Source organism: Limanda limanda, chromosome 21 (assembly GCF_963576545.1).
Source record: "Limanda limanda chromosome 21, fLimLim1.1, whole genome shotgun sequence".
Lineage (NCBI taxonomy): Eukaryota > Metazoa > Chordata > Actinopteri > Pleuronectiformes > Pleuronectidae > Limanda > Limanda limanda.
Window position 1 is genome coordinate 14,258,300 of NC_083656.1, and position 12,939 is coordinate 14,271,238.

Consider the following 12,939-nt stretch of genomic DNA (forward strand, 5'->3'; position numbering starts at 1 on the left):
CAAAATACCCATTTTTCCACAACTTTTTAAGAATATGATAAAAGTTCCATATCTTGCATATATCTACAGAGTAGTTTCCAAAATACAAGAGAGAAACCTGCATTACTTTGATTCATTCTGCACATTAATATAATATGCTGAAATTTAACTTTCATCCAGCTTTACAAAGCAAATACAATCCTGGTGTTAAGAAACATATTATTCCTATGTCTTCTTTTTCCTCTGCACTGGAGCAGGAACATCAGCAACATTATGCAGAAACTCGTACAGGATCTTAGCGTTGTTCGCATTTCCCAGTAATTCTGCGAGCTTGTCCTTGCTGAGTTTGGCTAAATCTGCCAGGCTGTCGGCATTTCTTATCAGGGCCCTATAGTTTTTTATATTGACCCCAGGCATTTTCAACAGGAAGTCATAAGGTCCTGGGTTGTAGAGCCCTGCTGATTCAGCCACCGTGTCCGACTCGGCTGTGACTGCCTGAGCTGCTGCAGCGTCGGGTTCCAGGCGGCCTTGCTTCAGCTCCAGGAAGAGGTCAGCTGTGACATGTGGGGAGGGACACCAGAGTATTCGCAGGCGGGGGAAATGCAAAGTGAGTAAGGTGAGTTTTGAGGAGACGTCATTAGATGAGATCTCATGCCGGAAATCCGATCGAGCCATTAAGGAAAACGGTTTTGCCGGGTCAAACTCAATGAGCAGCACTGGCTTTTTGTAATAACGGGTCATGGAGAGACATTGGGTGTAGAGACGGCCGCTCTGCAAAGAGCCAATCAGATCGCTGATGCTCTTGCGCTCCACGCATGTGTCCGGGGTCAGGATATAGTCACCCACTTCTAGGGTGACAGGCTCGATGTCCAGACCACGGCGGTGCAGCAAGGAAGGGAGTTCACTGCGGAACTCACGCATGTCCACAATGACTCGGGAGGGCTCCTTGGGCTGCTCCTGGCCTCCTGGACATTGGAAACAGGAAATGGAAAAATAAGATAATGAAACACTTATTCAAAGAGAATCAAAAAATAGAAAAACATGTCAGAGGTGCTGGATGCTGGCATTGATGAGGCGGCTTCAGCACCACCTACAGGTGAGAGACTGCAACTGCGAGGCAAAAAAGTTCATAAGATTCACAAGATTTGATTTCATTTTAGAAGATTCTGTGTATTTGATGTGTAGGCCTGATACAGTGATGTGTAAAAGTTTGGAACGTGACTTGAATTCCATTAGGCAGTAATCATCACAGATTTAAAAAGATAGTAATAGTGGGTTATATCAATATATCTTAAAAACAATATCATATTATTGAAAGGCCTTAAAGCCAATTAAAGTTAAAGTTTGCTGTCTGTTGTAGGTGAAGATATAAAATGTTATTGTCCATTAAAATAATACAGGAGTCATGATTTTTGTGCAGCTGTCACATTTACTTATGTCATTACATACACTTTGTCTCAGCATTGTGAACTCTGAGTGACTTACAGCCTCCCTGAGAAATGTTGCGAACTATAAGAGTCATACCTGCTTTGCGGGTGTTGGTGGTGGCGTTGGCAGGCTCTAAATTTCTAGCAAGATCGAGGTTGGTGTCTTCTCGTCCCTCCCTCTCCTCTGGTATGACCATGGTAGCTTTTTCCCTGCAAAATTACACGCAGAAGCACCAATGATGACCTACTGTGGAGAAACCTAAATTAAACGAAAAATACAAAGTGAGGAAACTGTTCTGACCTGATGAGGTGTTCGAATGCTTTCTTTTCCCTAGACAGTGCTGTGAGGTACTTCTGTTCTTCTGTCGACCCTCCGTAGATGAGGAAATACACCCTGAGTGCTTTTCCAGGCCGAGTGGCTTTGTAGATCTCGAGTTGTCGCACAAAACTCACTTCAGCGTCGTACAGGACCACAAAACTGGGCTCCACCTCGTGCAGCACCCGTGTCAAGCTGTGTGGGTCGGTGCAGCCTTTCAGTGGGTGGATGACAGTCAGCGGCTCCTTCAGGACACCATAGTAAGCGTCAGATGACAAATCCAGCTTCAGTTGCCCTTCCTCGCCCTCTTCGTCCTCCGTCAACTCCTCCTCGTCTCCGCTGCTTCCCATCGCTGCTGCCTCCGCCGCCTCCCCCTTCCCGACCATCTGGGTGAGGGTCAGAGATGGTCGGCTTTTACTCTTCGTGGACTTTGTGTTTTTTCTCTGAGCAGGCTCTTTCCCCTTGGTTCCTCTCTTGGGCCAGCCATTGCCCTTTTTGTGAGTGTCGAACTCCAGGGCAGCGGCAGCGGCAGGGTCCCGTTTACCGATTGTGCGAGCGTACAGTCTGTTGAGCAGCTCCTCAGAGCCGCGCCTGATGTACTGCTGCAGCTGGGCACAGGTCCGGTCATCACTGGCACAGATCAAGACCCGACCTGTCGGCAACATGTTGGGCAGTTAGACAGATATACGGTACAAGACAAATTTCAACAGACCCTCTTTCTGGCGGATATTTGGACTTGTTAAACATATGTTATTAGGATTCAACTATATATGAACAGACATTTTTCTAACATTGTCATTTAAATTGCACAGATTTTTTATCAATTAAATGACAAACCTGTGTTTATGCCATCACATTCCTAAATGAAAGGAATCAGACAAAATGTTTCTGTTGCTTGGTGAAGTTCCAGCATCCCAGTAAGCTGGACTAGTATTTACTAATTACATTAATGGTATACTTAACATGAATTTAGATTACGCAGTAATACTCAACATGATTATGTCTATGATTATTAATAGTAGTAGTAAGTAGAACTCTAACCTGGTTCATGTTCAGAGCTCTTGTTCTCTCTCTCAATCTCCTGCAGCACTTCAGTTAGAGCCTCCCACTTTGGGCTCTTCTCCAGCACCAGGACTCTTTTCATATCTGACACACACGCACACACAAACACGAAGCATTAACTCAACAGATATTAAGTCTGAGGAGCACATTGTCAGAGATCTGTTAACATGTCTGTCACCTGAGGTCGAGGGTAACTTCTGTTTCTCAGCCTCTGCCCCCACTTTGAGTTTCTTCTTGCTCTCACTCATGCGGTACACACGACCCCTGGCATTCATGAACATGGAAGTGCTCGAGTCCAGGAACAGCCACCCTGATACAACAATAAACTCATGGAATCAAACAGGGATAAACAGAGTCTCATGATGCTTTTTTTACGCTTAAACTAAATACTCCGAGGAGCTCCTGGTAAATAGTTTAGTTTACCTGAATTGGAGCCAAAGATCTTTTGGCTGGAGCGGAGCGACTCAAGCAGATTGAGGAAGGTGACACAATCGTACTGTGTGAGGTAGAGCAGGAGAACCCTCAACACCTTCAGGTCCTGGACCAGGGCCTTGGTCTTGGCTCCCAGTTGGTGCCACAGGGGATCCAGGTAATGACGGATGGTCTGGGATGTGTAAGAGAAGGTCAAATAATTAAGTTCAACCACTTTTATTAAATTCACTATATTGGCTGAAGGCAGATTAATGTGTCATATTTCAGCGACACAGCAACAGACCTTTTCAAAACCATTTCCAAGCGTGTTCTCCAGTGAGAGGTCCTCAGCCTCCAGTGTAGGGTTGTAGCGTTTCAGCTCCTTCAGACAGGCGCTCATAATGTCCAGGATGGAGCTCTGAATGGCCCTCATAGCGGGCGTCAGCGACACATGCAGCTCCACCACCTCCGGTTTATGCCTGTCCAGTGCTGTGTTTACTGATGCCTGGAACCTGGTGAATGATGCAGGTAAATCGAGCAACGGTAAAGATAGATGGCAGGAACAACTCCCCTTCCCTGCTATGACATGTTCAATGTCACACCATACCTGGGCCACAGATAGAGCTTCTTGACGAAGAGGTTTCTCATCACGCGCTCCACCTGGCAGAAGCCGGAGGAGAAGGCTGTGGCCTTATCGGTGAAGGCCTTGATGAATCCCGTCTTGTTCTTCTGTCTGAACAGACGAAGGATGAAGGCCTCCTGACAAGACTCGATGATTTTATGGGCACGGAACACCAGGATGCCTGAAGCGTTGATAAAGATAGAGAGGAAAATATAACCACCTGTATCGTGCAGCAACAGCTACATTTTTGTGACGATATACTGGCACATTTAAACACAGCATATATGAAAGTATTGGCTGATGTGTCTCTCCCTGGAAATAAAAAAAATGCTTTTCCACCTGTGTGTGAGAGAGAGAAACACTCGAGGGGCAGGAGAGGATAAGGGACGGCTGGTACAGTTGACAATGTGCTGGTTTCTTGGTTAAGTTTAAGAATTTGTAAAGGAGTGCGGCTTTCAGATTCAGATTTTCACTTTTTCAAAGACAGTTTGAAACACTAGGTGGCGTTATGAGCCATGATCAACCCATCAATTTTGATTTTGTTTTATAAATTTGGTAAAAAAGTTATTGTGTTTCTCTACTGGTTATGATTAAAGTCGATTGTGTATTTAGTCTGTTGATAATAACAGAATTAAAAGTGTCTAGTGTCACCGAAGAATTCCCATGTGTTCACAATTGAGTGATGTATTGTCTTTTTTTAGTTTTTTTTAATAACAGCAGTTGTTAGCAGTTAAAATCTTAATGGTCCCAACCAGGGCGGAGTAAATCATTAACAGTTAACAATAACTGACAAACTATGATTTTGTAAAGGGCAAAAAGTAAACAAACAAATGTGGTTCACTGTAATAAATAAAATCACGTCATTGTAAAAAGACCAACAAGGGGAGTCATTTCAGCCACGATCGCTTGGTCCTCTGACCTGATATGAGATGAGCAGGGATGCGGTCGGTGAGGAAGTCGACCACCAGGATCCGACTGGTGACAAACAGCACCCCCCCCTCGGTGTAAACGGTGTAACGCTCCGTGCTCTGGACGTCGCTGGTCACCGTCCTGGGCAGGTGGGTCACGCCCTCAACCCTCAGCTGCTCCGTGAAATACTCCTGAGAAGGGAGTGGAATGGAAAAATTAAGTAAGTATGTGTGAAACCTATGTTGTAGTTGGAAAGTAAGTTTTTGTAGCTCTGTCTAAAGGCTTTTATGACCTTTATACAAACATATAGAAACTGTCCAAATAGTTTATGACCTGAGCTGTTTTATGGTCTGAACTGTGTTGACCTGAAAACCCTTGAGACTCCCCAAAGAACTGAATGTATGTGTGCTCATCTCCAAAGGAAACACATGTAAATCAGTTGTCTGTGTATAGATAGCCCTCTCCCTGCGCCTACAGAACCAGTCTGGATTGGCCGAGAGAGATAGCCCTAGTCCTCCTATATAAGATCATTGTATTTGACTGTCCTGCATCTTCACTCTGAGATCCTTGTGGTTTCTCTGTGTTGATCCTCGCTGCAGAAAGCCCCTTGTTAAATACACAAAGACAAATATGGTGTTCCAGCCTCTTGTATTTCCAGATTTCCATCACAGGAGGACGAGTGGGAAGGTGTGTCCGTTACAGGTGCCGTGGCGAGGGAACCATCACCGACGGAAACTGTGCCTCCCTTTTATTATTCCCTTGTATCTTTGTATTATTCATTGCGCTGCATTGAGTTTAAAACCACAGCTATACATTTGACTACAATTGATTGTTGTGACTTGCTGGTTATGTGTTGCTATCATACAGTCTGTCACTGAAACACTGGTACTCTGTTATCTCCAGTTTTTTTGTTATACTGGTTGGTCGCTTCCATCACATAACATTAGGGGCTGACCTGCTCGGGAGTGGTCGTGTTGAGCAGGAGGACCAGGCTGTCCTTCTCCGAGTGAACCCGCATGAACTGCAGCAGGATGCGGTCCATCCCCATCCCCTCGGCCGCCACCAGCAGCCCGTCGCAGCCGAACAGACTCAGGAACATCTCGGTCTCGAACTCCAGCAGCGGGCCCGCCATGGTGGAGCCCTGTACCGCACCACAGTCGCACAGCACCGGGGATAGATGTCAGCTGAAGCCGCTGCAGACCATCGGAAGCTAAACACGGTGCTTCCACAACCGCTATTCAGTGTTTTGAAATGGCACTTCCGGTCTAGTGGCTAGTAAGTGTAAAAATGTAAGAGCAGCAGCGCCACCATTTGACCCGGAGTGTTATAGCAGGTAGAAATGACGCCATGCTATTTATTATGGCCTGTGTGATGTTTTCACAGCCGATGCACATTTATTTCATTAGGAATTTTTATTCACAGTGGATACATATAGTGGTTACATGCATACCTTTTTCAATTCATGTTATATTGCAAAATGAAAATGAGCTCTGTTATTATAGCATGCCCCTCTGTATTTCTCTCAATTATACTAATATATGTCCAATTCTAGTCGTCAATTGTTTAAAATATATACATAGCCTGTTTAAAACCTATTATATGTTTTGATTAGCACCTTTATTCTTTTCTATACATCTTTCAGATTACTTTGTATGTGCAGCAGACTCACTACTCCAGGATCACCTTTGATTGATTGCCAAGCATTATGGGTACTTTTCTCACAAGGGAGATCGTGGGGTTTGGACATATGCTGCTGGTGAGGTACTGATCATGTTTGTATAGAGATTAGCTTGAGAAATAAGAATTTGTTTAAAATGTAGGTATAGTCCAAATTACAAGAACCTTCACTGTTTTCCTATAGTAATTTTATCCTCAATTCTATCCTTGAAAATACCATTAATCTGCTGAAAGACCTTAAAACAACTGACAACATTTAGTTCCATCAAATCTGCACGTGTGGTTTAACCGACATGTGAATCTGGCAAACCTTATTCAAAGCTGGCAGGATGAAGTATCATGTTTTGGCAGTTTTTCATTAGAGATCACAACATCCCCTGATATTTATGCTCAAATCAAACCAGCTCAAACAATACAAAATAAGACCAGACTAATCATGTTTACAATTTTTATTTTAAGACAAGTTACAAGTTTCATCACTTTCATATGAATAACAACACTTTACAAATATGCAAAAGCTAACATGTTTTTTTTCCTATGGGTGAGGAGCAAGAAACCGCCAATGTTACATCTTGTTCATACATTAATTCATTGGTATTACAACCCTGTTCCTCTCTGTCTCTTTAAGAGAGACAGAATGCTATTTTATGGAGTTCAACATGTGTGCTCTATGAGTCATATCTGTACAGTACCTGATGAGATTTCACACGATGAGATTTTCACGGCCGTGAAAGATTTCGCTAGGCAAGTCGGACAGCTCGTCAGGAGGTAGAGTCTGAGGGGAGGAACAGACAGTGAGGTCAGTCACAACATATGAACATCTTAATACTCTCAACAAAACTTTGTTTATCGAACTGCAACCGGAGAAGTTTAGTCTTGTGTGTTAAGAGGAGATCCATGGTTAGTGTAACATACCAGATTGATATTTGATGTCTTGGCCGGGCTCTCGAGATCAGGAGTGCCAGCTCCGTCCTCGCTTGGCGGGCTCACAATCTTGGATTGTGTCTCACTGGGCGAGACACCTGCAGGGGACTTTCCAGGGGAGGTGGTCTTCGCCTCTTTTACGCCTTTCTCCTCAGTCCTGAACTTCTGAGACGAACGTTCCGCTGAGGGAGAACGAGGTCTCTTTGTGGCCTGTTGAGCTGTAGGAGCTGAAAAGCCAGGTCTGCTAACCAGGCTCACAATTTTCTTAGTAGGCAAGACACCTGTAGTGGAGTTTTTGGGGCAGGTGGGTTTCAACCCTTGAGCTTGTTTCTCCTCAGGCCTGTACTTCTTACTTGAAGTTCCTGGTGAGGGAGAACGAGATCTCTTTGTGGCCTGTTGAGCTGTGGAGGCTGGGGGGACTTTGCTAGGCCTTGATGTTACAGAGAAATCCTGTACAGAACAAAAAAAATATGGGTTTTGAGAAATATCCTAACACAAAGAGTTCAATCAATTTAGGAAAATACTGTGTACTTAAGGATTAGGGGTTTTGGGTTAGGGTTACTCTTTTTGCTAAGAGTAAGACTATTGATGCCAATCTTGCATGTAAAAGCACACCATGTCGTTTTTAAACTCTGGTTTTTGTGAAGATTTAAAAAAAAAAATGATATCATAAAAAAAACTGCATAAAACGGTGTATTTTGTCAAACAAAGCGTACAATGTTTGAGCGAACCTTGTCAGCTGTGTGGTGGGGCAGCACATTGGCACATTTCTCTTCATAGTTGACTGAAACGACCATTCCCTTCTGAAACACACCACTGGTGCTTGCCATGTTGTAGACTGCAAGGGCACAAAATAAAATGATAACACATTTTCATATAACTTTGCTCCAGTGTCACAAAACTTAAAGAAGAAGAATAGGAAGGAAACAAAACGCATACCAGTATCAGTAAAGTAGCGGACTTCACAGGTCAGGTCGATTCGATCGTTCTTGTTCCTCATCTTCTCAAACTCCTCTGTCAGGGTAAATCCAATCGACCACTTTGTGCTCAGACCCTCCCTGAAACAGAAACAGACAACCAACATGAGCGTTAATGCTTTGTTACAGGAAACTGAGAGTAAATACAGAGCATCAGAACAAAAACAGTAAGGAGTTGAAATATGACATCATGTCCTTACGTGCTATCGGCCTCCTTGGGTGGAGAGTAGGGCTGCACATTCACATGAGCCAAGGTAATAGACTGGTGTATCTGCAGAGCTCCCACCAGGTGTCTGATCCTGGATTCCACCAGGCCGACCCTGAACGAGTGAATGAGAAATCAGTTACAGGAAGAAGAAAACGCTCCAGCAGCTGGATGTAAAGTTTTCATACGGTTTTTCATCCCAGTTTTTTCCCCCTTAGATTGTCTACAAATGTGTTGACATGAATTCCAGTTGTACTTGACTCACCAATCAAGATGCTGCTCCTCTGTAGCAGAAGTTGCTTCCACCTGAAGGTAATCCCTTTGAATAAAAGAGATCAAAAAATTGTTGTGAATTCATTGCTGCTCAATATTTACAGCCGGTCAACCTACTGTACAGCACAATGAGTAACACCATCATACTCATCGTCATTATGTCCATTATACAGTCAACTTTAAATGTATAAAAAAAGCCCTTTCGAGAATAAAACCTGTAAACTAAGTGATCTGTGTTTGTGTATTTAACGCCCAAACTCCACAACACAATTTTTTATATTTCACGTCAAAAGCTGAACAAAACTGCTCACTGTGTCCATCAGTTCTTCCACAACATAACTGTATCATTACTAATATCGAGGACGCTGCCTGTTGGGACCTCCAACAAAAACATTCCAAGAAAAAAAAACATGAAGAAATTTTATTGAAGGGGAAAAGTGGGATGAGAACAAATAGTAGATTTATTCAAACGAAACTGAAACTCAGTCAGTCAGGCAGCTCCCATTCCGAGCTTTAACCAACCACATAGAAATGAAGACATAATCATGTATTTAGAGAGAGAGAGAGTGTGTGTGAGTGTATTTAATTACACAGGCAGTTGTGATTTCTGTCTTTGTAACTCAATACATACCGGTACTTGTCCATAAAATTTGGTGTTTCAAAGAGTTTGAACCAGTCGGCTTTGTGCTGCTGTATTTCCTGGACGATAGTCTGGCCTGTGAACGAGGAAGAGACAGGTGGTTTCAAACAAAATGTTCTCACACTCTGAGAACAAAATTCTGTAGGATGTAATTGAATGTAACATGGTTTGATTTAATCCACGGTTAGAACATGGGAATTGACGGTTGTTTGCCTTGCAATGCAGGCAGTGACCATGTGATGTTGTTAGCTGGGTGACTTTACATACCCCGATTGAACTCTTCAACCAGGATGGTCAGCGAGGAGAGAGACACATTGAACGCTGAGTTCTGCTGTGGGTATGCTGGCGTGATGATCGGCATCAAGTGGTACTGATCACGTATGTTATACTGGAAATGCAGAAAAACAGATTATCATCTAATTATGTTTTAAACTGGATAATTCAAAAACTCACTTGATTGGCTTGCATCTTAAACTTTGAATAAAGATCCTGCAAAGGACTTACCATGGAATCCCAGAAAGGAAGGTTGTAGTGGAGGTCCTGCACTACCCTCAGACGAATAGGGATAGGCCACTCCCTGACACGAAACACAAGATTGTCAAATCTACTGATCCTTGTCTACCACTACAACTGATCCTTGTCTACAAAGCATGAACATGCAGTTACATTTTCAGTGATAAAAAGCAGAGTTTAAAACTCTCCAACCACCGAATATTGTGAAGAGATTTAGAAATACTTTATTTAAGATAAATGCTGACACAACTCACCACATGGAGTAGACCCTGAAGAACTTCATCACCAGGGTGGATGCTGTCACGTTTGGATAAACCTGGCAAATTCTGGCTACTAGAATGGCCCAGGATACCCCGCCCAGGAAGCCCAGCTTGCTAGAGTAAATGTTGCGTCCTGAAGGGAAAAATAAGGATGAGATACATGATTAAGACAAAATGTCACTTTAATAATGTTAATAAGTTTTACATTGTGTATATTGTATAGTTAAGTTAACCTGTGCATTGTTTATTCCTGCACAACAGAGACTGGCCTGTGGTTGCACGCCAGCAAATGTAGAAAAAAGCAAACAAAATATCCACAATAACAATAAACAGAGATTGAAGCTATCAGTTTGCACCACTGACTAAAACAAATATTTCAGATTCCATTGTTGGTATAAATGTATAATTATTATGTTCAGAAAAAAGTCCAGCTATTCACAGAGAGACTTAGTGTCTGGCATTATGAATTAGTCGTTCATCTTACTTTTGGCCCACAGCTTGATGGCCATCAGAGCGAGCCTGAAGTTTGAGACGTTCGGCACAAGTCGGAGGATTTCCTCTGTGACTCTGTAACCTACAGAATGAAAAGAAAGGATTCATACACAAACAGCCACATTTAAAAAATGAACAACTTGGAACAAAAATAATGTGTCTGGTCATACTGCAGCATTTCTGAGCAGCTGTGTACTTGAGTGTGATGTTACCATTGAGACTCCTGGCAGAGGCTTTATCCATATCCTTCAACCACATGTCGTCAAGAAGGTTGAGTGTGAGAGAATACTGTGGCATCTGGGCATAGACTAAATCCACCTATGAGATACAGAAACACAAACCAGGTATCAAAGCACCAGTAGAGTTTTTAGTTATTATTTTTACTTAGTAGTTGTTAGATCTTCACTTACCTCAATTCCATCAAATGTCAAATTGATGACCGGCACAAATGCTTCTTCGATGGCCTGAAGAGAACAATATTGTCAGTCACTTGCACTGGGGAGAAATAGACTTTGACTTGCATGATAATGATAAAAGAAGCAATAATTGACATAAACAACAAACCCGTATGTCTTTGGCCTCCTCCTGGGCTTTGATCTTCTCAAAAAAGGAGGTGAAGAAGACCGTTCTCTCCAGAAATACAGGCCCAACACAAAGAGCGTCAATATCAGCACCTGTCGAGGCAAAACAGATTCATATGAATGTGAAGTCTATATTGTCACTTTTGAAACTGTAAAATACAATTGACCACAGTTAGAAAATGTTCTTAAAGTTGAGGAAATAATCTTAGTTACCTTTGGAGAAAGCTCCCAAGCCATAGGAGCCAAACGGGAGCAGCCTGTATCCGACGTTGTCAATGAAAATTTCAGGTACGTTCTAAAAGCAAAAAAGCAAACCAATGAGGGTGTATCATCTACGCAATAGAATGCTTTCTGTATAATATTTGGAGATTCTTTTTAAAATAACTATATAGATTTAAAAAAAAGATGTTTCTTACCATTTCTATACACATGTCTTGGAGCCACTCCTTAAAGAGGGAATTCAGTCTTTTCACAACCGTCTCTCTGCAAATAAAACATAAAGAGCATTTTCAAAATGTTTTTCCCTTGTGGATGTTTAACAACCACATCACAGAGTCACAAAAAAAACACAAAAACATGTAACTCTCCGAGACAAGTTAAACATTGTAGAAATAATGAAATAGAAAATGATGGATCTTACCTGTGCTGCAGCTCCACGTCATCCACAAAAACATCGTGCGACTTCAGACTTTTAATGAGTTCATTTGTCTGGATCCAGTCCTGTGTCAGCATGTCCTTGTCGATCGGAACACTGATCCTGTAATGTTGGGGAATTTCTGGGACTGCAGATGATTGGCTCTTAGTTGAACTGAAAAGGAAAAGTTAGTATCACTGTTCAGAAAGGCCTGTGAGTTATCGCAGGTCGTACCTTTCCTATGTATTTTTTTCGTGTTGTATAGTTCCTTATGTTTATATGGCTTCTTTATTTTTTCCAATTTGTTGATGTAACATGGCAAATATCTATTTCATATATAAATTATATACAAGTATACACTTTACCTTAGGGGTCTCAGTGTGCTTAATATAGTGACTTGGGCCTCATTTTGTGCAGATTTGTGAAATTAAAGGGTTTTTAACCACTGACAGTTCTCCCATCATAACGCAGATATCAACGCCAATTCTAACCTTTTAAAAAATCACAAGTTAAGCTTCAGAAAATATAACAGAAAATGTGAACAGTACTCAATAGCCTGTTTAACCTAAATCTTGGTTATAGAGATGAGTACTTACCCAGACATAGTTGAAAACAGAAGACCTTTCTTTAAATAGATTCCGATTAAAAACTAAGAAATATAACGATATGCTGTTTTAAAATCTAAGAACACCACAAACAATTACTAAAGCTCAAGCTGAGGTGTCCAGAGTGAAGGACGGTTTGCTCCAGCGTGCTGAGATTAAAGTGCGTTTCCATGGCTTTGATATTGGCACTTTAATCATTTCAAAATTGATCAAAGGACTGAAGGAAATTGAAGATTCTTTGATGTGTTAAAAACATTCAGCAGAATTTCCTGTGGTTTTTTACATTTATAAACACACACTGTGTTATACGACGTTAGCATTAACAGCTGTTTACTTACCAGCATCAAACTTCCTCCCTCTACTCAGACAGAGCGGGTCCCTGGAGGGGAACAACGACCATGTTGACTATTGTTCCACTTGCGTTCTTCCGTT

At 42.2% G+C, this 12,939-nt stretch overlaps 2 protein-coding genes across 2 annotated transcripts; both read right to left on the reverse strand.

Annotated features, from left to right (window-relative positions):
- Window positions 1–13: 13 nt before the first annotated feature.
- On the reverse strand, window positions 14–5,858 carry ercc4 (excision repair cross-complementation group 4). The gene is made up of 10 exons (XM_061095000.1): window positions 5,682–5,858; window positions 4,737–4,917; window positions 3,803–3,998; window positions 3,500–3,707; window positions 3,208–3,388; window positions 2,963–3,094; window positions 2,764–2,868; window positions 1,708–2,374; window positions 1,504–1,616; window positions 14–944 (listed from the first exon to the last, which is right to left on the reverse strand). The coding sequence occupies exons 1-10, from the start codon at window positions 5,856–5,858 to the stop codon at window positions 205–207; spliced, it is 2,700 nt and encodes an 899-aa protein (XP_060950983.1). The 3' UTR covers window positions 14–204.
- Window positions 5,859–7,106: 1,248 nt separating this feature from the next.
- Window positions 7,107–12,506, reverse strand: LOC133027427 (poly(A) polymerase type 3-like). Its single transcript, XM_061094440.1, has 19 exons — window positions 12,499–12,506; window positions 11,909–12,076; window positions 11,685–11,751; window positions 11,482–11,563; window positions 11,252–11,361; window positions 11,098–11,151; window positions 10,900–11,005; window positions 10,680–10,769; window positions 10,190–10,328; window positions 9,927–9,999; window positions 9,690–9,810; window positions 9,414–9,498; window positions 8,775–8,828; window positions 8,505–8,624; window positions 8,267–8,385; window positions 8,059–8,165; window positions 7,681–7,777; window positions 7,319–7,509; window positions 7,107–7,178 (listed from the first exon to the last, which is right to left on the reverse strand). The coding sequence occupies exons 1-19, from the start codon at window positions 12,504–12,506 to the stop codon at window positions 7,107–7,109; spliced, it is 1,863 nt and encodes a 620-aa protein (XP_060950423.1).
- Window positions 12,507–12,939: the final 433 nt, after the last annotated feature.